This window comes from Pipra filicauda, unplaced genomic scaffold, assembly GCF_003945595.2.
Source record: "Pipra filicauda isolate LSUMZ 115617 unplaced genomic scaffold, ASM394559v2 scaffold151_size3305965_pilon, whole genome shotgun sequence".
Lineage (NCBI taxonomy): Eukaryota > Metazoa > Chordata > Aves > Passeriformes > Pipridae > Pipra > Pipra filicauda.
In genome coordinates, this window is record NW_024104007.1 from 2,498,808 (window position 1) to 2,522,928 (window position 24,121).

Below are 24,121 nucleotides of genomic sequence, written 5' to 3' on the forward strand. Positions count from 1 at the left end.
GTTGTAGTTATTAATGCTCTTTACTTTCATTTGGTTTTTAGCATACATTTTAACTGGTACTTCTTGTCTGGGATTTAACTTTTTGGCCCCCAGCAGCAGCGCGTTCATACACTGTTCATAGGTAAAGAATAAGGAAATTGATAATCTTAATTTGGAAGAGATGCTCTGATTAAAAGGAGAGTTTCTCATTAGAAGCTGGGTGTTTCCTTCTTAAAGCAAGTAGGAGAGAGAATTCTTTTAGGTCTTGATTTTGGTAGGTTTTAGCTCTATATCTTGGCCCTGTGTGTTGGTAAGGATATTTGTAGCATTCAAGTCAGTGATTGTGGCATTTCAGATAAAGTTACAGAAAATCAGAGCTTAGCAGTAAAGACCTTGGTGGCAGGTCCTGGTGCTTTGAGTTCTTGGTGCAGTGGTGAGGGATGGACCCAAATCAGAGTGAATAGCCCTAAAAGCCAGAGAGTGAAAGGTGACTTTCCAAGTTTCCCTAGTTTGTCCCACCTCCATCCTTCATTTTTCCACATAATGCATCAAATTCATTTTCTTCTAGTTGTTAAGGGACTAGATGAAAAGGGGGGAATACTATTGCAGAGGGTTTCTCTTCCTCCCTATGGGCAGATCTCTCATAAGGAAGGATATGGCCGAGGAAGTTTGGGTTTGTGTCTCTCCGTTGCAGACTGCTCTGTGTGATACAGGTGCTTGAAGTGGATTAAGATGCCTTAAGCACCAGAGTGCTGTTTATAATGCCAAAATTAAGGAGCAAAAACCAAAGATTAAAAAAAAATGGAGTTTGAAAAAAGGAAGTGTGTACTTTCTTACCGAGGGTTGTAGCTGTTCAAATGCAGCCAGTCTTAGCCTGAATAAGAAATGGTGTCATTTCCATCATAGTGTCATTTCCATCATGGACAATGTTAGGTCAAGGCTGGATTCTTGTGAAATTCCCACCTGAGGCAAATATGACTGCAAATCAAAGTTATTTTGTTGTTCAGTGGATGTAGAGGCTTGGTAGGAGGATTTGATGGAAAGGATTATGGCACACAAATTGAGAAATGGTGGGTATTAAGATGATTTGAGGCAGAATTAGAGGTGTAGGTTTCCATGCCTGGAGTTACAAAGCCAGGCTGTTAGAGTCTGCTCAGGGGGATTGGGATGTGTGACAAGGAGGGGGAAAGATAGGATAATGAGAGATACCTTGCACAGTACAGAGTGATCTAAGTTGATGTGATGGACGAGGAATTAAGTGGCTTTAGTAGTACTATTGAAAGGGTAGGAGAACAAGGTAAAATAGACTGGAGAAAAATGAGCTAAGAGAGAGAAAATGGAATCCTTAGTGGGATACTTACTTTATTTAGTAGAATTGGTAGGATGGTAGTCCTAGAAATCAGAAAAATGCATGAAATCTTTTCTGATTGGGAAGCATTACTTGCACTGAAATACATTCTGGCTAAAACAAAGCCATACAGAAAACCTTTCTTATACAGAAGTGTGAGAGGGGACACTATAACACAGACTGAGGAATCCAGCCAATTTTCAAGGTATGAACCAGAATGCATAGTGTGTGCCCAGAAGCTCTGAAACTAGGCTGATTTTTATTTCTTTTTAAATAAAAGAGTTCTCTGAAACTTCATATTTAATCCAAAAATGTCTGTCTGTCTCTTTTTTACTGAAGAAAAAAAAAAAGAAAAAAAGACACAAAATTTTGGAGTAATAGGTTTTGATAGCGGTGTTTGGATCCAAAGATTTTGGTCCCATGTCAGTCTGGGCTGCCAAAAGCCATTTTTTCCATATAAGTCACAATTGCCAGAATCACATTGTGCTGAAATTGCCAGCAAATGAGTTTGCAGCGTGCCTGCAGATGCTGACCAGATATGGTCAAACCATGCTACAACTCCCTTTGGGACCAAACACATCAATTTGCATCCCAGGAAACCAACATGTTGTGCAGGCGTTTGGCTCTTGTCCTCACATGGAGCCATGCAACTGGGAGAGTTCCTGGAGCTGGAAGGACCTCAGGTACCCTCACTCAGGTACAGACACACTGATACAGTGCTGCTGAGCACTGCTTTTGAGCTTCTGTAAATAAGTATATTAGGTAAATATTCCCCACATTAGGTGGATGGACAAGCTTTTGGCCAAATGGAAAATGCTTTCACAAACAAGGTAATAAATTCAGCCGAAAAAGCCTCTTACTATATGGAAGAATATAATTTTGTTTTGCTTTGTGTTTTTGATTTTTGTTTTCTCCCTGAATTTTTACTGAGATTTATGAGTTTCTGAGTTTGTCATGAAACAAAACCTAAAAGCTTGTTCTCACCTCTTTTGGAAATGTGGTCGTAAAATGACATGTCACATGCTGCGAAGAATGGAACAAGAAGTCAGGGTGGTACATACAGATAACCAAATAGATGGTTTTCAAATGAGTTGCATAAAAGATCATCCTTTCTACAAAAATTAGTTTTTGTGAGCCAATGGCTGGAAGCGAAAGTTACAGAAATCTAAATGACCTAAACCCAAAGTTCTCTGTCTATCGTTTAATAATTTAAGACTGCATGACCCAGTGGCCTTTAAAATTCAGTGATCTTTGCAGGGCATATTATGGCATAGGGTTCTTGTAGTTGTAATTTTCTTTTAATTATTATTATCGACCTATTTCAGCAGTGGCGGAAACTTCCTTGTATCACTGCAATTAATAGCAACTAAAATAGCAATGTCTGTAAATTGAAAGCAAGTAAAAGCTGATACAGCTACTGTAGCCATATTCACTTCTTCAGTACTTTACTGCAAACATTCCCTTTTCAGGAGGTATTTGAAGGAGGGTTTAAGGGCCCCAGACTGAGTGGCGTATGCAAGGTGAAGATAAATTGATGTGTTTCAATAATGTGGCTTTGGCTCTGAAATACAGTCCCTGGCTTGCTACCTTTTTAAAATCTAGGTGGCTTACCTGGACAAAATAATTCCCAGAACTAAATCTGCAGCCAAGTGTTAAACTACGATGAAAATTCCTAGCAATGTAACAACAGAGGCACTGAACCTGGGACCTGGCGTTTTCCTCTTTTTTATGCAGTCAGAAGACAATTAAATATGAAGAATACTGTCATTCTGTTGTAGCATGCAAGAAAACACAATATAATAATACAGTGGCATGGCTATGGTATCCAAATATAAATGTATCCACTGTAGGCATAAATTATATAGATGGTCAACCATATTCACTCCTGTCACTTACTCCCCCCCATTACCCCTTACTTGCAGAATTGCACCACTTTTCTTTGTTTTTTATTCAAACTAAGGTTTTATTAAAGTTCTGCCACTGTTTAATTAATTAATCAGCTGTTAATTTTTTAAAATTAATTATCCAGCTATTTTAATGCTACACAAGGCCTGGGATATTTCTGCAGGTTCCCCTGTGGAGACATTAGAATGCCTTCATGATGTGAAGGGCGACTTCTGAAAGGGAGAACCTGAGCTGGAGTCAATGTAGGGGGTGGTGGGAGTGCAGGCAGGGTTGTCCCACGAGGTGGGTGTGACCTGGTAACCTGGTAGCCTCGTGCTACGTCACTCTCACGTGGATTATGGCAAACTGAACTGCAATTATATGTCCCAGTGGTCTTTTTTTTCCCCCTTTTTTTTTTTTTTTTTTTTTATTGTGGTATATATGTTACTGGGAAGCAGATGTTGGGTACAAGCCATTTAATTTAAATCTTTAGTCAGAGCTGTATTAACTGGTAGAGTCCAGTAGGGCAAATTGTGTGTGGAGTACTTCCCAGGGAAGCTTCGAGTCCTTGTGATCTCTTTGCTCACAGAGGAGAGGAAGGCTTACAAAGGAGAGGAGGTAAAGGAAGTAATCTGGTCAGATACTCACTGAAATAATGCTGATGGGAGCAGCACAAATCCACGTTACCAACTACTAAATGCAGCCATCAATGGGAGGAAGAGAGTCACAGTCTTAGGGACGGGCAAAATGGAGCCAAGGTGCAGCCTTGGAGAAACCAACTGCGTGGCTAATCTCAGAATTAGCCAAGTTTTACTAGAGAGATAGCCTTGTAACTCGATGTGAGTGTTTATTTCGTTCAGCTCTGTGTTGGTGTTACATCTATCCCTTGATGTCAGGGATCTGTGTAGCTCCAGAAGTACTCGCAGAGACTTTGTAGCTCAGGTTACTGTCTCCAGGTATTTCTTCTCTTTTTATTCCTGTGTTGGTATAGGAAATGTTTAGGTTGTTGCTGGCATTAAATGATCACCTAAGTTCAGTATCCTGCTCAGAAGCTGTCCCAACCGATGAGTACACCCTTTCTTCTCCCTCCCATTTCACCTTCCCTAAGTGAATGAAAATTATCAGATTTTATTATATCATCTTTTCTTCTCTGGTCAGGCACACTCGTGCACTAACAAATAGTGGAGCATGCCACATCCCTCTTAACTTGAAACTAGAAGAAATATTTTGAAATCACCCTTCCTTTTATAACCTCAGTTATTTACTGTTTGAAATGTATTGCATTGTGTAGTTGTGCCATAAACAGTTCCCTAGAAGTTTATTTATAATGTTACAGCTTATTGACATTTGTGTTAGAGAAAAAAAAAAGGAAATCTCCTGAGTCCTCATGGGAAAGAAAAGATAAATCTCAAGCAATAAATTTAGAGGTACTTTCAGAGAATGCACGAAAAAACCTACTTGTTTTCATTTTGATGTAAGGACTTAATTTTGTGCTCACTGCAGTCACTACTCCCATTGCTTCCAGTGGTGCAGGGTCAAGTATTAAACGGGTTCTGCTTATATCTGGACCCAGGATCTAGAGAGCTTGTGCAGAAGAAGCAAAGCCCTTTACTTCTGTGTGTTTTTACATAATGGAATACAACCCTAAATTCTGTTCTTAAAGTGATGATAAATCAGAAATGTTGCTTTTTTATTTTGCTCATTCCCACATTTTGATTTGTAACTATGCAACTTTATTATATTAATTGTTTACCAGAAAAAAAAAAGGTTTCTGATACATATTGATTTATTTTAACATTAACTCCAGTAAAGCAGCATTAAGGAGCTAACCAGGGATTTTAGAGCTAAGCTCTATTTAAGTAGCTAAGCTCAAAAATTTCTTTTGGGAATGATTTGCTGGTTACATTTCAAACAGCCTATGCATCCTCCTGGATACTCCTCCTGCACTGCACAGAACAGGAATTTCTGGTTATGTCCCTGCGGGCTCACCTGCTTAAGTTGGCAAGGCTCACCATCTCAGTCATTCCCAAAATCTGTAGGCGCTTTGTTTTCTTTTACATTGCGTGCCATCATGTAACAACTGTTCGGTGAAGATTGCCCAAGGTTTACAGAAATCCTGCCTTTTTCAATGCTTCAATACCAAATGCTGAGCTGTAGCTTGACTATACAGAATCAGCTGAATGATTTGTTTGTGTGATTTTTTTTTTGTGTGTGTGTGTGTAAATACTTCTGCTGAGAGACAGGGAATGAAAATTTCACCTATTCATCTTTAAATAAAGTATTTCAAAATGCACTATACATGGGATTCATCTGATGAAACACAGGGACAGGCATAGTCTACAAGGAGATACAGGCACATTTGGGGCATGGCTCCTTGTGTTCTAGGATGCATCTCCAAAGGAGGTCTGAGTAATCACCCTGCCCTAAAGCATCCATTTCTCACCCTTGACTGTAATGACACTAGTGTGACTAGCTCAGATGCAGACCCCTCCACAGTTTGATTTAGGCTGAGGTGAGATGCTTCCTCCCCTTGAGATTGTATTTGCCTCACTTGAGTTTTTCAAAGGATAAAAACAAAAGTAGAAAAAAATAATAGGTGTAAAACTCACAGGGTCCTTCTGAGTCATCAACCTTAGTGAGCAGGTTCATCGTATCACCCATCCCATAAATTGTTCAAAATCTGCCTTTCCTCATGTTGTCTAACAAATCTCTTTTAAATTTACAGTTTGTGCATTTGTCCCTGTGCCAACATCCTTGGTTAACTATTTCTTCTCCCTCCCTCATGTTTATCTCCTCAATGTGCTTAGAAAGAATAGTCATTGCCTCTCCCCTGCATAAACACGCCTGTTTTCCTTTCCTTAATCTAAGCAAACTGGTCTTGTCTAGACACCTCATTTATGAAATCTTATGAACATTTTCTTGCCCATTCCAGCTGCCTCTCTCCGCAGGAAGTTAAGTTCAAATACATCTCTTTAGGGCAGAGCTGTACATATTACTCCAGGCAGAGAATTCATCTTCACTTTGTAATTGGGGTTTGGCTTTTCCTTGGTGGTGGAAACACTCAACTGATCTGTCCTGGAGCTGGATTAACCTCTTCTGTGAGTGCAGCTCACTGATTGCTCTGAGTCACTGTGGGATTAACCCATATACCCAAATATTTCTTTTTCTCAGTAATCTTTGGTTAAAGATCTTTGTAGCTGTAGAATTTTTTGTTAATTTGCCCTGTAATGGGCTTTATCACACTTTCCTTTATTCCCACGTGGTTATTCTTTGTACTGAGAGTGTGTTCCAAAGGTCATCAGCAGATTTTGTGACCACATACTATTTCTGTTTATTTCAGCAAGGAACTGGCAAAATCACTGAGAGTCACCACTTGTAACCCCTGCTAGACTTGCTTTTTATGGTTTTCATTTGGCCATCTTTTCCACGAGTTCCTCAGTCATCTTAGAATTCCAGTTGTGGTCCCTGTTTTCTCTGTGTTTCCTAATAGTTTCACCCCTTGTGTTACCAAAATACTGCATTTCTTTTAGTTAGAAAATGGGCTGTGTTATCAGAGAAAGCTGTCAGGAAAACTTGGATATATCCCAGCTAGCCTAATCTTAGCAAACCTATTGCTGCACTGATTGCATTTTGATTTATCTCAAGTTTTCTAATTACTCTTTCCCTTAACATTTATTCAGGTAATGTATCCGTTTATTTCCTTCTTGATGCATTAGCTTTTCTAGCAAACATCAACGTCATCTTTGGAAACTAATGCATAGGATTTAATTTTTAGTGCAAGCCTGGATTATTTTTACTTCACTGCAGCTTGATCACTTTTGTTCTTTTTTTTTTTTCAGTTTTGAATGTGAAGAATCTTTGGGTATTTTTCTTAATGTTCTTTACAATGAAAAGTTCAACCTGACGTGTGGCAATTCACACTTTATCCTTATTCCTTTTAGTTTCTAAGGAGTAGATCAATTTTTTATTTCTGATATATTGTCGGTTCTCTGCTTCTGTTTTCTTCCTCTGGGTGATTCTTTACAGATTTGTAACTGATGCCCAGCTTTACAAGTTTTTCCCCTTCTTTCAGATACATTCTCTGGATCTTTTGTACCTTTTGGTGTAAGGACGTTCCAGGTGTCCTCTGCTGCCAGGTGTCTGACTCTTCTACCTCTCACGATCCAGTTGTCTTCACTTATTACTGTCTATAGTTCAATAGACTTTTATAATTTATCAACTCTCTCACCCTTTTGAGAGCAAGAACCCCAGTCCAGTTTACTTTGTGATTGTTCATTTTTTTTAGTGAACGGATTCAATTCCTTTTTCAAGCCAATGGAGATTTCTGCAAAATGCAGTTAGAACTAAAGGTAGTGTAGCATCACTGTATGTGAAGTAATTGGCTACTGAATGAAGAAATAAGCATGCTATTGCATCTGCAGAAAATCACAGCCTACTGTTATTAAATAGCTTTTTTTCTCCACACTCATCTCGAGAAAGATAAGTCTCGCATTGTGAGGGAGTGCTCTGTAATATCTGTCTCTGTCATAACATAATACAGGTTTGGTTGCTGCCCGGATCAGGACTCTCCCACTTTCTAAGGATGGGTTTAATTTCTCCTCAGAGAAGCTGTGTAAGCGATAGCCTTCAGCTTGTTTGTATTCAGTGGGAGGGGAGAGAGAGACAGCTCCCTGAGGTGATTCATCCCATCCCCAGCTGTCTGAGATGGATTGGGTGAATCACTCCTCTGACATGCCCCACTCTTCACTCACCAGGGAGGAAATTCACATAGGCAGGATGGTTTGCCATCGGGTTGCAGCGTTATGTGATATGAATCCCACCCCAGGAGGGTGGTTGGAGCTCATTTGTGGTGTGGCCATGGCGTGTGCAGGTGTGCTCAGGCTCAGCTTACACAGAGCCACTTTGCTCTTGCTGAGCCTGGGTTGCAAACCCCTCAGAGGATTTGATCCCTTTAATGGCTGGTTTTGCTGAATGCAGGTTGCTGTCATTGCTTGTGCCCTGCACCTCTAAGCATATTAGCTTAAATTCAGCTTAAGGTCTGTACATGCTGCAAGCAGCCTTTGACTGCAGTGGCAGCACACCTTACATTTCATAGAAAGGTTCCAAGCTCTGGTCCTTTGCCACTCCATAAATTCTTTAAAACCACAATGTGCTGAACATCAAAACATAGTGAAAAGTTTTTCTTTTTTGTTTTCTCTGACCTTTTCTGAGACAGTGTTTTCTGTTAAATGATGCACTACCTATCCCCATTTTCAAAGCTCAGAGGATTTCAGTTTTAGAACACATTTAAAATGCATATTTAATTTTTTTTGGTTGTTGCTGATGCATATGTACCCACAGCTAACAACAAATAAATAAAAAATCATGGAGTGAAATCTAATTGAAAAAGTGCCTAGAGTTAAAAACACATTGTTCCCTAGTAGAAAGAAAAAGTTATGCATGATTTACCATTTCAGCTTACTGGGATTTAATTTTGAGGTTTAAGCAGATTTTTGTATATTTAGATGGTTGAAACTAATGGCTGGTTTTCTTTTTATTTTCCTTTTTAAAAACATTTATACAATAATTTCCTACTGCAGAAAAGACTTATTAGATTAGAAATTAACCAACTGATGAAATCTTTTTCAGATCTTTCAAACACGTAGCTCTGCTGTTCTGCTGCTCCTTTAGTGTAGAACAGACTCCAACCTCTCTTCCCTGGTTTAGGAGACATCTCTGGCAGAATCATTCTGGACTCGAATGATTTCCTGCCCTTGTTAACCTTCATTTTCCTTTGGTGACAATGTTCCCTTCACCTTCTTGCATGTTGGGCTCTTGACCCCTGTATAACATGACTTTGATCACTTCATCCTTCCTATTGCCTGATTTATCAGGGATTCATTAAGTGCAGGAGAACTTTGCTCCCTGTTTTTGCTGGAGATGCAGAGGTCTGTTCCCACGGTGTGTATTGCAAGTGCAGGAAACATCTTTCTCGGTCTTGTGGTCAGAAAAGTTTAGCTGGATGTAGACACAGAGTTTAGACACTTCTTTAATCCTGGAAGACTGAAGTTTGACAATGTGGTAACACCTAGGGTTTGAAATGGCAAGATTCAGGTAATTTTAAAGGAAGGAGTGGTCCCTCTGTGTGTCAGATTGAGTGCTGTCATCAGTTGTGCCTCCACTATCAGACTGAATTTCATTTCTTATTGTATCAAGAGAATTTGAGAACACAGACTCTGCAAGGTGCTTGCGTCAAGAAACTTGGGCTTTGTTTAATCATGAATGTCTAATTTAATTCCAAAGTTTGAACATCCATTCCTCAAAAGTATCTTTCTGGATAAATTTGACATTGTCTACATCCTTTGTATGGCTTCAAGTGTCTCCTAAATGGAAATGGTTGTACGAAAATACCTGGTTCAGAGCTACTTCTTGTGTCCTCTCCTGATCCAAAGGCCTTAGAAGTCCCTGGGAAGGTCTCCCGTGACTGACATTTGTAATACTTAAGTAGATGATATGTGTCAGACAGGAATTTGGTTCCAAACTTGACACATGAAATGCAATTTTGAAGTAGGTGGTTTTTCAGTTGGAAGATTTCTGTAGCTGAGATGATTGATGATGAGCAGGCTGAATGTCCTCATCTGATTAGGACATGATAAAATACATCAGTCAAAACCTCAAGGGGCTGGATTGGATGGTTCATAACATAACGAGATATTCTCAGTTAGAGAACACAGATGTTACAGGCAGTTGGCTCAGTTGACTAAATACAGTTATAGAGTCACAAATGTTCCTCCCAGATGGTTTGGATCTTCACTATCAAAAATGTGTGTTATTTACACAATGCTAGAACCAAACAGGATTACATGCTCCACTCAAAATTCCTGATCACCTTTCTGTTCCTTGAGTGCTGAGGTTGCTTCTGTTAGAGCAGATGCTCATCCTGTAGTAGAAGAGTTTCCAAAGTATTCATCACCGAGCACAAAAACAGTTAAAAGAAAAATGAAATTAAAGGCAGCTGGCAATCAGTTGAGTTTAGAAAACTGAATTTCTTAATAGCTCAAACTTAATTCAAAGCAGTTAGTCTTTCAGGTAATTTCCACCAAGGAGATTGTTGCTGAATCTCAGGCAGAGCTTTGCATGTTAACCACAGTGCATTCATCATCAGCAATTTTTTGAGTATGAAGGTATGGACTTGATCCAACCCAGTCCTCAGTGCAATATATCACATGCTCATTTAGTATGTGCTTCATTGCTCTCTCCTAGGTAGTGCTTTATGAAAGAGGCTTTTAAAGTTTCCGATATTGTCTTTATATTTTGCAAGATTAGAGATGGAATGTGAATGCTCAATAAATATATCTCTGATTTCTTGGTCTTAAAGTAAGGACTCAGACTGAACTGGCTTTAAAATTTACAGTGAAACTTACTTAAAGGTATTACTCTTTGGAGATAATAAATTACAGTTTCAGCTAGAATGAAATATTCTCTTTGTTTTGTACATAAGAGATGCAATTGTTTTCTGTGTGTATGAAAAAAAGACAGCATAAACTCTCTCCCAGACTTTGAAATAAATGCTATTCAAATTAGTTGTTCAGATGCTAAGCTGTCCTCTTAAGTGAGAGAGAGATGATGTAGTGTCACACTGTAAACTGTCCTGTTCAAGGGTTGACTCTCCCTTTGGGTTTGTGCAGTAGAAAGTGCAGTGTAAGCTGTGTTGCTGGGAGGAACTTAAACTCCTGGGTGCAAAAATGGGGACTCCCAAGTTTGAATTCCAGGTCTTTAACTCCTTCCCTAGCCTTAATCTTGGTAAGGAACGGTGAATCTTTAAGTAAAATGGAAACAATGGAAGTAATGCATCTCTGCTTGACCAGTGCAACAGGATTTGGTCCTGCAAAAAACCACCCTGCTGTTTTCTCCCTCTGGTTTCACAGCAAGTTATAAAATCAGGGTTAATTCACTGAACCACACTGCAGGATAATTTAATGAAGTACAATATTAAACTACTCTATAGTTTTCTTTTTTTTTTTTAATGTAGATGTTGTTTCTGTGGGGTGGGACCATCATTCAGTAGTCCATTGTCCCCAGTCCATTGTGTCATGAATGTTGTAAGGGACTACCCAGTTTACTGGAGCAGTTGGCTGCTTAGAGTACCTCACAGTCATATATCCTAAAGCAAATAAGTAGATATACATTTAGATGGAAATAAGAATAATAAACTACATCTCTGTCTTGTGTAAATGCAAAATACAGAAATCAAAACGGGAAAATTCCACTTCCCTCTGTGGCATTAGTCATCGTGAGAGCTTGAATGCAAATATAGAGCTTCAATTTATTAAGGATTTGGGGATCTGAAACACATTCCAACAGGATTTGAAAAGCATACAAGAACTGTGCCAAACAGATTACATCTAGAAATATCAGATGTGTGTTACCCTTCAAATGTTAGTTGGGAAAAGGGAAAGAAGATGCAAAAGAGGAAGAAACAGAGGTGCAAAAGAGATGTATGTTTTTCTGGTATGGAAAACTCCAGAAACTCCAGTCTTTTACTGTTTGATAATATAATTAGCTAGTGTTTTGACTAGACTGATTTGATAATGATACATAGAAAAGGGCAATTTAATCTTGGCGCAGTAACTAGGAATGTTTGCCTCATTGCTTTCTATGTCTTAATTTCTACTTTAAATTAAATGTCTTCAGCTTCTGAATGTTTTATATTAGAAACCTTCCTTTACAAACCTTCTATTTTGAGCCGCTAATTAATTTAATGCACAAGTTAGATATATCATGGGATTGCAATAGATCAGGAACATATTTTTGTTCTCTTTCTGCATCTCTAAACTCTATTAAGATACAGCGCAAACCATTTGTGCATTGAGGAGGACATGCACATTTCTTATTCCCTCTCAAATGTTTCTATTAACTTTTTGATGGTCCTTGTGCTCTTATTCCCTAAATATTTGTACTTCCATTTATTTGTACTTCATGTATCTTGTGTGAAAAAAAATCAAACCACTGCACAAACACTTGCTTTAGAAAAATATGTCTGTTGACTGGAAAGGAAATTAACCTTTTATGCAAAGGCATGTGCCTTGTGGTCTGTATTACCCTCACTCAGAAGGGTGATGTGACCAGAGTTGTTAACTCCGTGTTCAGTCAGTGTGCCTTCCTATAACTAACAAAAGAGCCACACTTATGTTACCTGGGGTGAAGGTTATTAAGGAGTGGAGGCTGTTGGACTAGAGGAAGCCACTCAGCTCCTGTTTGGTGGATGAGAGTGACAATAGGCAGATTTCTCTTGAGTTACCCACTATGATTACTTTCTGATGTTTCTTTTGAGCATCTGTTAATGTTGAGTGTGGTTGAAGTAGGTAGACCACCGTTTTGACCAGAATAATAATCCTCTGCTTGGATTTAATAGAATACTCTTCTCTGAGAAACTTTGAGAAGACTCCACTTGGATGGTGTAGTTCCATCTGTGACTGCTCTTCCACCTCGTTTGATCTCCTTGAGGTCAAAACAGAGTCTCCTGTTTACTTCAAACTGCGAAGTATTGAATCACTCCTTTTAGTAATAAACTTGCCATTTCCCACTTTGGATTCTACAGAACTCTTGCTTTGAAAGACTGAGCTCGAACAAAATAATTTATCCACCTAATGAGTGCCAAACTTGATTCAGCCTGATGAGGACAAAAGCACTGTAGGGGGAGAAGGGGTTGATTTTGTATTCTGTTATCTGAGGCCTGAAAAACTGTATAGAAAGATTTAAAGCAGATGCAGGAATTGCTGTACAGTCTTCTGTGCTAACCAGAAGGATATATCAGATCAAATAATGATTTTTATTCTTTTCTAGGGAATCAGTAGCCTCTTCAGTTCCTTAAAAGTGGTGCGTCTTCTACGGCTCGGTCGAGTTGCCAGGAAGTTGGACCATTATCTGGAATATGGTGCTGCTGTGCTGGTGCTGTTGGTGTGCGTGTTTGGGCTGGTGGCCCACTGGCTAGCCTGCATATGGTACAGCATCGGGGACTACGAGGTTATAGATGAACTCACCAACACAATCAAAACAGACAGTTGGCTCTACCAGTTGGCCCTGAGCATTGGGACACCATATCGATACAACACCACTGGCTCGGGGCAGTGGGAAGGAGGACCCAGCAAAGACTCCTTGTACATATCCTCTCTCTACTTTACCATGACAAGCCTTACAACGATAGGATTTGGAAACATAGCACCGACCACTGATGGAGAGAAGATTTTTTCCGTGGCCATGATGATGGTTGGCTGTAAGTAGAACTCGGTTTTGCTGCGTTTAACCCAAGGGGAGGTCTATGGCTGGCATGAGGGTTGCGTAGCACACTTGCTGTAAGCTTTCTTGACATCCTAAAAAATTTGAAGGCCCTGTAAATAATCATGAAGTGAACTTGGAATTATGGAAAGTGGGAATTGAAACTGTGTAGCTGCTGTAGCTTTTAAGTTGTTTGCAAAACTAAGTGTTCTGGGTACATAAGTGTGCCCATAGACAAGTTTATACTGAATTCAGGGCCTCAACTTTTCACTTTAAAGATGGCTTTTATCACATTTGAAAGGTCTTGGCTAGAATTTGGTTAAAAGTACAAAGTGTATTCCAATTCAGGTAGTCTGACTGAGTTTTTCTTATAAACTTGCACAAGCTTGGAAACATTTCATGTGGTTTTATCCAATTCTTGAAATATTTAATGATTCTATAAAGGGATTGTGTACTTTATTGCAATGGTTTGAGTTACAAGTCCGAATTTTATCTTCTGAATGTGGTGACCTTTGTCACCAGCAAAGCTAGAAGTGAAGGAAATGATAAGACACTACACTGCACCTTTTCTCTGCTTCCTGCTGTTTCACAGCTCCACTGAAATACTCTAAAATCAATAGTGGTAAGGCACATTTCTCATTTCATGTGCTGGCAAGGTTAGACCACTGAGCATCTCTACAGGTTAATAGGAATCTTCCAAAGATAGTGAAGACAACTTAAAATGTTAATACCATTTCAGAGAATTATTTTTCTGTTAAATAATTCTTGGTATTTCTCTGTTGCTTTCTATTTTCTGAGCTCCATACAAACACTAAGCAATTATGTAACAAGAGAGCAAACAAAACCTTTTGATAATAAGATCTGCATAATCTCTCTGATAATTATCTCAGCTAACACTTTGAGCTCATCTCAGAGAAATACTGAACTATAAAAAGGAAGCTTTCTTGCTACAGTCTTTCTAGGTCTTTAGAAGATTAAAGCCATTTGTTTGGAGATTTTGAAGTGCTTTTTAAAGAGAGGTTGCGGTTTTAGGACTCTTCTTGCAGTGTGGTGCAATGAAATTTCTGCCAAACGTGTCTCTACATGATGGGTTGATGTGTTCCAAAACATTTCCAACTTCATAAAAAGCAAATCCCCAAGGCAGAGCATCAATGAGCTGTTGCAGATAGGTCATCAAAACCCTCTAGGTGCTGTTGTACCATTTGTTGAAACTGCTTCGTGGTATTTACAGAATCTGGAGACTTGGAGAATAAAGTGATATAGAGGATTTTATATACATATTGTAATGTTTATGTCCTTTGGGGTTTTTTTGGTGGGGACTTCTGTTGTTCTGCAGAGGAGGGTCCCACAGAAGGAACTCAGTGGTAAATGACTTAGGGTGGGGTGAGAGCCATAAAAACATAATGAATGCTACTACTACTATTTATAATGATAACAACAACAACAAAATACATACATGGCCTCAGTAAGTGAAAATGAAGTGGCGATTGTAACCTGCTTTGTATTTGTTCTAGGTGGATTGTGTTCTTGCTTTTTCATGTCTGAAACATGTTAAAGATGGGGAGTACATATTGCAGTATCAAAGCTGGCCTTTACCACAGCCTATGTATGTGCCACTGTCGGATCTTAAAAAGTTTTTATAAGTGCTACACACGAAATTATTAAGTGTCCATGTCAAATTTGTAAGTGGTAACTGTGAACTTAATAGGTGGAAAACCTTGGGTAGGTTTATAGGCTTTTAGACAAAGTCAAAAGTAGATTCTAAAATTTAAGAAGCATGGCAAAAGGACAGTTGAGTTGCTTATTGCATAAAAATAATACCATCAAATGTGATGTGTCTTCTCTTGTGAGTCAGGTGAAGAGCATTGTGGACTGCAAGAAGAGTACAGACTCTTTAGTTTATTTACCAGTGTGAAAATGCTCAATTATCATCAAATGGTTGAATCTTTTGCAAGGACATCAGTGCAGATTTAAAGATTCACAATTCATGCACATTAGTGTGATGACTGCCCCTGAAATCCAGATGATAATACAGAGCAGTTCCTTGATTGGTTGAATACTGGTTAAAAAATACACCAACTCCCAGACATGCACTGGTCATAGGCTTCATACTTACAATATTCCTGCAAAGAGATCAGACCTTCAGGATTTTATAGACATGCTTTGCAGGGCCAGCTGCTGAAAGCCTGACACTCTGAGCTCCAAAATGAAATAGGAAGGCACAGCAAACAATCAGTCGAAAAGGCAATTTCTCAGGCAATCAAAGTGGCCAGTGAGCCTGGGAGAAGGATTCGGGCCCATGAAAAGGTGTAACTAAGAACTGAAAATTATTTGAGTAGTTTTCGAACCAAGATGTTTTAGTTTCTCTTTTGAAACTGTGTTTTGAGAAAAACATTCAGCTAAATTCAATTACAGTTCAATCAATAAAAATCTCTGCTTCCCAAACAAACTCCTGTTATGAGCAGAGAGAGGCTGTGAAATACCTTTGGTAGTTCTCCCGAAGAAGCTTGCTAATACCAATAGCTGATATTGGCAGTGCCTTTTCTAACAGACTCTGCCAAATAAATGTCTTAAACTTAGCACTGGAATCAGAGATAGTAATTCATCACAATCCCAGCTGCCTACTCATGCAAACTGCAGATAGGAAAGGAAATCTTCGCTGCCTTGTCAGCGAGAAGCGGCTTGTTCTGAAAGCCCCAAGTTTCCTATTCACGCCGGCAAAGTTATCAGGACCTGGGAGGAGTATTTGGAAAGACTTGCAAATCCTTCTGGTGGGCAGGATTGCAAAGTGGTGTACTTGTTAAAAATAGCCAGGTTCAGATTCTGTAGGTGCTGATAAAGCATCGCTCCATGGGGGCAGTGGCGGGGGAAGCCCTGATGAATGGGGATGCTTTTCAGTTTGATTGGCAGTTTGTCATTTCTTTGTTCACTGAGGACAGATTGAGTGGGATATTTAGACTGAAATACATCACCTGTCTTGCAGGAAAGAGAGCTTTGAATAACTTAACCTCATCTTTCAGAGCTTACTTCAGATTTCTTTTTGCCTGACTTGTTTTATCTTGGTGTCCAGTGCTGTTCAGCAATATTTTTTCTGCTGCTTCTTGACACTTGAAAAGCTAAAAATAGCAAACATAAAGCGTCCTATGACAAGGGAGCAAGTTTTTACAAGGGTTATTGTTTAAATACCTATTGTGCATTTGCTGCCTAGAGTTGCTGAATATGCATTGAAAATCTGATTTTTGTGGCACCTTTTGTGTTGATCTAGGTTATTTTATCCCCTCTCTGTGCAGAGCAGAACAAATAGATGGGTCTGTCAGTTCCTTTGAATGGATGAGGAATCATTTATCATTCAGGAAGGTCCTGTCTTGTAAACCTTCCATTATCTTCTGTCAGCTCACAGCCTCCAAACAGAAGCTCAGTCTTTGCTGCTGCATGTTGCTCTAGTTCAGTCCACAAGCAGGTTTTAGGCTTCTGCAGCCCAGCCATAGATGCAGATGTAAAATTGACAGGGCTTGTGCCTTTCACAGGAAAAATAAAAAAGAAAAGAAGAATTAGACAAGAGAGAAAACAGAAAGAAACTTTTGGTTCATACACCATTATTACTGTTTTGCAACTCCCCACTGCCAGGACTTCAGTGAGCAGAAAGTCAGTAAAAGGCAAAAGGTGTTTTGGGAAAGGTGGCAGTATGGCAGGGTGAAACAGCTTGCAGAATTCAGGAGAGGTGGGGTTTTCTGAAGGAACAAGAGTTCATGTACTGCCATATGCCTCCTTCCTTCCTGTGCTTCCACTGGGAGAAAAGTGAGCAGCTTCCCAGTGTCCTGGCTGAGGCTGGGATAGAGTTAATTTTCTTCCTAGTAGCTGGTGCAGTGCTGTGTGTTGGCTGTAGAATGAGGACAATGTTGATAACACACTGATGTTTTAGTTATTGCTGAGCAGTGCTTACTCTGAGTCAAGGACTTTTCAGGTTCTCATGCTCTGCCAGCGAGGAGGCTGGGGGGGCACAAGAAGCCATGAGGGGACACAGCTGGGACAGCTGACCCAGACTGGCCAAAGGGACCTTACACACCATATGGCATCACTTTTTTCTTCTTTTCTTTTATTATTAGTATTATTCCCCCCCTTCCTTTTCTGTCCTATTAAACTTTCTTTATCTCAACCTATGAGTTTTACTTTTTCTTCTCATTCTTTCCCCCATCCCACTGGGGGAAGAGTGAGTGAGTAGGTTGTGGGGTTTTTAGCTGCCCGCTGGGTTAAAGCACAACACCCAGCTTGCAGCTCAGAGGGGCTCTGACACACTCCTGTGTGCTTCTGGTGTAACCTGGAGGAATTGATTTACCTCTGTCCATGTGTAAAAATGAAATTGCTCTGAATGGCACGCAGCAGATTGCAAAGTCAGTAAAAATATGGCACATTTTTATGTGCCATAAATATGGTATTTACATGAGTTTCTCCGTCCAGCTGAGTGAGCCCAACCCAGTGCATACTTCATCCAGGCAACAACAGAAATCCAGTATATTCCACTGAAATGCTCCGAGGATCCTTACTGCGAGGGAAGGTCAGAACATGATATCAAAGGGAAGAGTGTCAATAAACATTGAATACTTCACTGCTTCTCAGGATGTGAAAGACACAGAAAAATCTCTTAGTTACCAATCAATCCCCAGAAGAGCTGAGAAAAGGTGCTTTGTTGTTCGTCCTTTGTTGTTGTTCTTCTTTATCTACATACTTTGTTACTTTGGCATCTGTTTACTCCAGTTTTATGGGGAGGTTGTTGTGGGGGAGATGATATTTTTCAGTGACTGGTTTTAAATTATGGTGAAGACAGGCTTGGTAATTCAAATTGGTTTTGCATATGAGCAGAAGAATTTGTTGTGGTGATTGTACAGGATAGCTTCTCTTGAAAATGTGAGCAATTTCTAGACACTTCTTTCAAAAAATAAGTTTCTAGTTTAATGGCTTGAAATGCTGCCTTCTTGTTGACATCTTAAAATACCCAGGTTGATGATTTTAAGGTAGGAAAAGGAAACAGATGCAATTGCTGTCACTTTGAACCCAAGTTCTTATTGTTAAGGGGAGAGATGACAAAGGCAAGTGTGGGTGGGTTCTTCTTGTCATGGAATCATGGAATGGTTCGGGTTGGAAGGAACTTTAAAGAACATCTAGTTCCAGACCCCCTGCCATGAACAGGAACACCTTCCACTAGAAGGTGTCTGCTAGACTCATAGATAACCTAGGTATGTCGGCTAGACACATAAATATAGATATCCTGCATATCCTAGATATGTCTGCTGAACACAAAGATGTCCTCCTCTGCTTTTAATTTCACTAAACAAAGAGAATAGGACATGCTCTTTCCTTTTTAAAATGAGTGAGATGCTCTTATCTGAGCCACCCCTGGTCCTAAACCCTCCTGTATTTGGCAGACAATGCTCATGCCATCCCCCCTTGCTGCTGCTCACCTCTTTTTTTGGAGTTGTGACATGGTCTGCCAGGGATTGTCAGTCATCTCTCCGTTGATCTGTCAAACCTAATTCATTATTTAAGTGGGTTCTTTCATTGTTCATGTAACATTCATCAGTTCCCTGCCAATATATGGTAGTTAGCCACTTGAGTGCTGTTTGTATGAATCATGGAGGTTTATCTAGTAAATTTGTTAGGCAGTGGCTGAGCCCACGCACTGACACAACAGTGTATAAATGTAGGAAAGCACTTGTCTGGCAGACTCCCAGACAAGCAATCCCAAGAGTCCATAGGATTTAATTTTTGATCCTGAGGAAAATGTATGTGTAAGATAGCACCTTCTAGCAAAAATCATTGCCAGTAACGTAGATTAAATCATATTTCTCATAGCAACAAATAGTAATATGAGAAGGCTTTACATCTGTAGGAACTCATAGGCTGGAGTGTTTAGCGATAGTTGAAATCCAACTCTGCCCTAAAGGTGTCCTGCAAGAGTCAGTTCTGTGTAAGGGCAGTTTCTTTTCATGCAGAGATGTGGGATGTGGGAGAGATGTGGCTCTGCATCACCTGTCCAGGAGCTGCAGAAGGATTTGTTTGACCTCTTCAGCAGTAGAGGCCTGCCAATTTTTGCGCTGCTCCTTGCAGTTTCTTAAAATGTGGGATGGGAGCGGGAATATGTCTCTTTCAACAACAGCATGGCCCCACTAGTGAGCTCCTAAATGCTTCTTAGAATCACAAAATCGTAGAACAGTTTGGATTGGAAGGGACCTTAAAGCTCTTCTTATTCCAACCCCCTGCCATAAGCAGGGACACCTTCCACAAGACCAAGCCCACCTGGCTTTGGACCCGTCCAGGGACGGGGCATCCATGGCTTCTCTGGACAACCTGTTCAGCACACACAGATGTAGTCCTCAAACTGCATTTAGTGGGTGTGTGCAGGATGCTTCCGTAGCCATCAGTGTGACATGGCTGCAGAGCTGGGTGACAGCCTGCACCCCCTGGAGGGATTGCTTGCAGGTTATTGCTGCGTTGGACTTAGCTTGAACCAGAGTGGTTTTAAACATTAAGACAGGGTGTCAAAGGTGTTCCCAGAAGGGCTGATTTGGGTGTATTTTTAGCTGTCTTGTTCTGGGCAGGTGGGCATTTGGCCTCATCACCACTATCCTGCTGGATATAATACCAGAATTAACCTTATGCAGCACCATTACCCTTGTCTTTGAAGGGAGCATATTTTGATATTTCAGAGCTTGAAGAAGGGTTCTCAAAAGGCCACAGGACACCTGAAGACTAGAGGTAAAGATTTATGTAACAGCTGGGTCAGTGATGCCATTTTAAGTGAGACTGGGAATGAATTTATTAGCTTAGTATTTCAGATGAGGCAATGAGGAAGGTGATAAATTCTTTAACATCCAAATCAGGAGAGAGTAAAACTGTTCATTTGTATTTACCCATAAGTGCAAATGGAAGAAAGCAATACAGAAAGTTAAAAGAAGTTGCAAGTGGAAATTTCCCCTTTTGAGTGCCATTGAAAAAGCATTTTGACAATTTTGTACTGCTGAACCGTAGTCCAAGTTCTATTAGCTCTACAAAGCATGGATATCAAGATCTTTCTGTGATTTCTTTTAATTGTAAGTAATCTTAGTTATGTCTCATAGATGGAGCAGGAGTATTTCCAGTCAGGGTACTGGTCTCAGTGCAGCAGCTGAACTTGGCAATCTTAATATTCTCTGAACAGCTGCGTGGAAAAGAGAGTATAATCATATCAGTAGCCTACAGTAAAAAACAAATTACTCTTAGGGAGTAAAAGGTCTGGCATCATCCACTTTTTAATGGAATTTCAGTGTAAAAGTGAGATCACAGGATCATTGTTTAAGTTGGAAAAGACCTCTAAGATCAACTCCAACCATTAACCCAGCACTGCCAACCCCACCTCTAACTGTGTCCCTAAGTGCCACATCTACACATCTTTTAAATCCCTCCAGGGATGGTGACTCCACCACTGCCCTGGGCAGCCCATTCCAAATTTTTCCTAACATCCAATCTAAACCTTCTTTGGCTCAACTTGAGGCCATTTCCTCTCATCCTGTCACTTGTTACCTCCTTTCAGGCAGTTGTAGACAGCAATAAGGTCTCCCCTGAGCCTTCTTTTCTCCAGGATAAACAACCCCAGGTGCCTCATCTGCTCTTCATCAAACCTATTCCCCAGACTGTTCCCCAGCTCCACTGGCCTTCTCTGGACATGCTCCAGCACCAGATTGGAGTGGATAGAACAAGGACAGTTGGGAGAAACACTGTAGTGGGGCCATATGTGCCTTGTTTTGCTTTAACTCTGTGGTGGCAGTAGATTTTTAGATATTCAGGTTCTAGTTGATAGTAAAAAGTCTTTATATAAAAGAGCTTTAAAACTGTAAAGCAGTCTCCTTGGGAAGCTTTATGGGATTTTTTTTTTTCAAGGTTATAGCTAGCATGTGTTTATGTAAGGTTTACTTTTATTGTCATTGTCTTGATATGTTTAAATGAAATTATGGTGTCAAGAGAGATAGGACAGTGAGTGGGAGAGGTAACAATGAAGAAAGAAATGTTATTTCCTGCTATTGAGCTATATTATTTAAAACAACTGAAAATTGATGTTAAATAAATTATATGTAAATGGAGAAAATCAACCTTTATGCTCACATATAGTGCAAGTAATCACCTGAGATTGTCCCAGAGGGATTATGACATTGTCCTGGATTACTCATAACAACTGTATCTCTCAGGAACGAAAAAGTTTTAATTAGTCCAACTAGATCAGCAAATATATCCGACTAGCTAACAACACAACACAGCAAAGCTTTATAGCATATTGTGCTAGAGGGATAAACAAATCTGAAATAAAAGGTACCCCCCAGGGTATCACACTGCTTGGATGGAAGGGGCTCAGGAGATCGTTTGTGTTTTCCTGTATTGAAGTTTCTGAAAGCCAAGCGAGTGATCTGAGTCTGTGTCTGCACAGAGATCCTTGGCTAATTTTGTGTACTCATGAGAGAATCTCTGTGTGTGTTTGGCATTTAAAAAGGAGAGTTACCCAGCTAAGTCAGGCCAGTTACCAGGTAGGTCCTGCCTGATTTCAGTGGAGCTGGGCTCCTCGTTGGGCCCTGCTTTCAGTTGATAAAACAGGTATTTGCTGTTAATATTGGCCCAGTTTTTCTTGCAGGCAACTGCTATGTTTTATCATCTGGACTGTGTGAAAAGTTAGGATGGGCAGTTAAGCAAGGAGACAGGTTGTTTTAGGAAGTGTCCCAGTGTAGAAAAATTGATCATACGAGTGAATCAGGCCTTAAAATACTATTTTTTTCAGGTCCAGCAAGAGATTTCCTTGCTTTAATTTTGTTAGGTTGACTTTCAGACCTGAAAACCTGTGAGACGTTGTTGGACATCCGGAGAGGCTTTGTTTTTTCTAAATATATAAAAAGCCCCAATCTCTGGGAGGTTTCATTATTGCAGTACTGCCTGTGATACTGTAACATGTTTGGTGGTAATAGATATCAGGTAATTGGATAAAAGATGACTGATACTGGCTTTTGGTTTCTCCTTGCTTCATTTCTGGAGTTCTGAAGTAACAATGTCGTGTTCCTCTTGAAAATTCTGAGAGCACTGAGGACTCATCCTGCACATCTCTTGTCCTCATTCATCTTTCCTGTAGCTTTTTCTGCAAGAACTTTGGTAGATTCAGGAAAAATTTTCCACTGGTGGAAGCATACTCTATGTGGGAGTATGACTGCAGGTTCCTCCCTGAAGAGCTCTACCCCTTTCCCTTCAATGTGGAGGAAGGACAGGAGAGGATCCAAACTGGCATCTCTTCCCTGGGTACCTGCTGTGCACCCTGCTGAGTCAAATCCAGTTGTGTTTCAGTAGGAATATTTTGGTCATAAATGATTAAAACTAGTTTTCTTCCGCTGGCCAGCAGCCAGCACCCAGCATGGATGTGTCAAGATGAGTTCGTGGCAAATTAATCTGATTTCTTTCTTTGACAAGATAACTGCCTGGAGAATAAGAGGAATTGAGTAGATACGATATATCTGAACTTTTTAAAAGGCTTCTGACACTTTTCTACATAGTCATCTTGTAGCAAACGAGTGAAAGATGATCTCAACACAGTCATAACAAAGTTGGCGATAACTGATTGAACAACCTCTCTCAAAATATAATCAAGGGCTTCACTGTCAAAGCTGGAGGAAATTACCAGGGAAATTTTTGCCCTGTGTGTGATTCCATTCAACATTTTCATTAGCAGAGTTGAGTGACAGAGCAGAGAGAGAGAGAGCACATCGGGAGAGTTATGGGGAGGGTTGCAAGTGGTTTGGATGACAGCATCAGAATCCATAATGATCCCAGTAAATTGGAAAGGCATCCCAGAATTATCAAGGTGAATGTCAACAGAAGTGAATGCAATGCACCACATGTAAAGGGGGCAAATCAAATGCATAAGTGCAGTATAGGGAATAAATGGCTCTGCTGCTGAGAGGCTGGAGAGGATTTTGGAGGATAATAGATGGGGAAGGTGATAGGCAGCTGCAGACTGAGTGTAACAATGCAACAGTGGGCTAAAACCTGTAAATCTCACTCTGCAAAGTATCAGGAGCAGTGTCATAGGCAAGCTGAAGAAGGCATTTATTCTGTAGGGACTAGGACTGGTTAGGTACATTTTTTTTAATTTTTTTTTTTTTTATAAAGTTCCTTAAGGAAGCTGTAGACCAGCTGGAGAGATAGGAGATCAATAAAAACTTGTTACAAGGCAGGATCTCAGGGGAATAGTTGGATGAACTGACTTTGGCTTAAGCTGATGAAAGCTTAAGGGATACATGAAGGTTAACTTCTACCATGGAAAAGGTGTGCTTGAGAGGGAAAAAAAAATGTTGATCCTCTATTTTTTCTGGAGGGCAATGAGGTCAGTTAGGAGGGAGTGAAAGACTGATGTTAGAAACAGGGATTTCTAACATCAGTTCCCCAAAACTTCTCATCTGTGTGTGAATTCAGGTCATGGGCAGAGCCACCACCAGATTTGGTGGACTCCATTGATAAGTATCCGTCAGTCTTGCTGCAGGTATCCTTGCTCCTCCCTCAGTATTGCAATTGGACCAGGCAATCCCTTGAGATCACTCCCAACCCTACATCCCTCTGATGTTGGAGAATAAGGTACAGCTGCAAATC

At 40.1% G+C, this 24,121-nt stretch overlaps 1 protein-coding gene across 1 annotated transcript in view; it reads left to right on the top strand.

Moving 5' to 3' along the window:
- KCNH5 (potassium voltage-gated channel subfamily H member 5) overlaps positions 1-24,121 on the top strand; it is a 166,262-nt gene that overhangs the window by 46,009 nt on the left and 96,132 nt on the right. Inside the window, exon 7 of the mRNA XM_027716681.2 lies at positions 13,037-13,466. Coding sequence (XP_027572482.1) covers positions 13,037-13,466 — 430 coding nt within the window. The remainder of the gene's footprint in view (positions 1-13,036; positions 13,467-24,121) is intronic.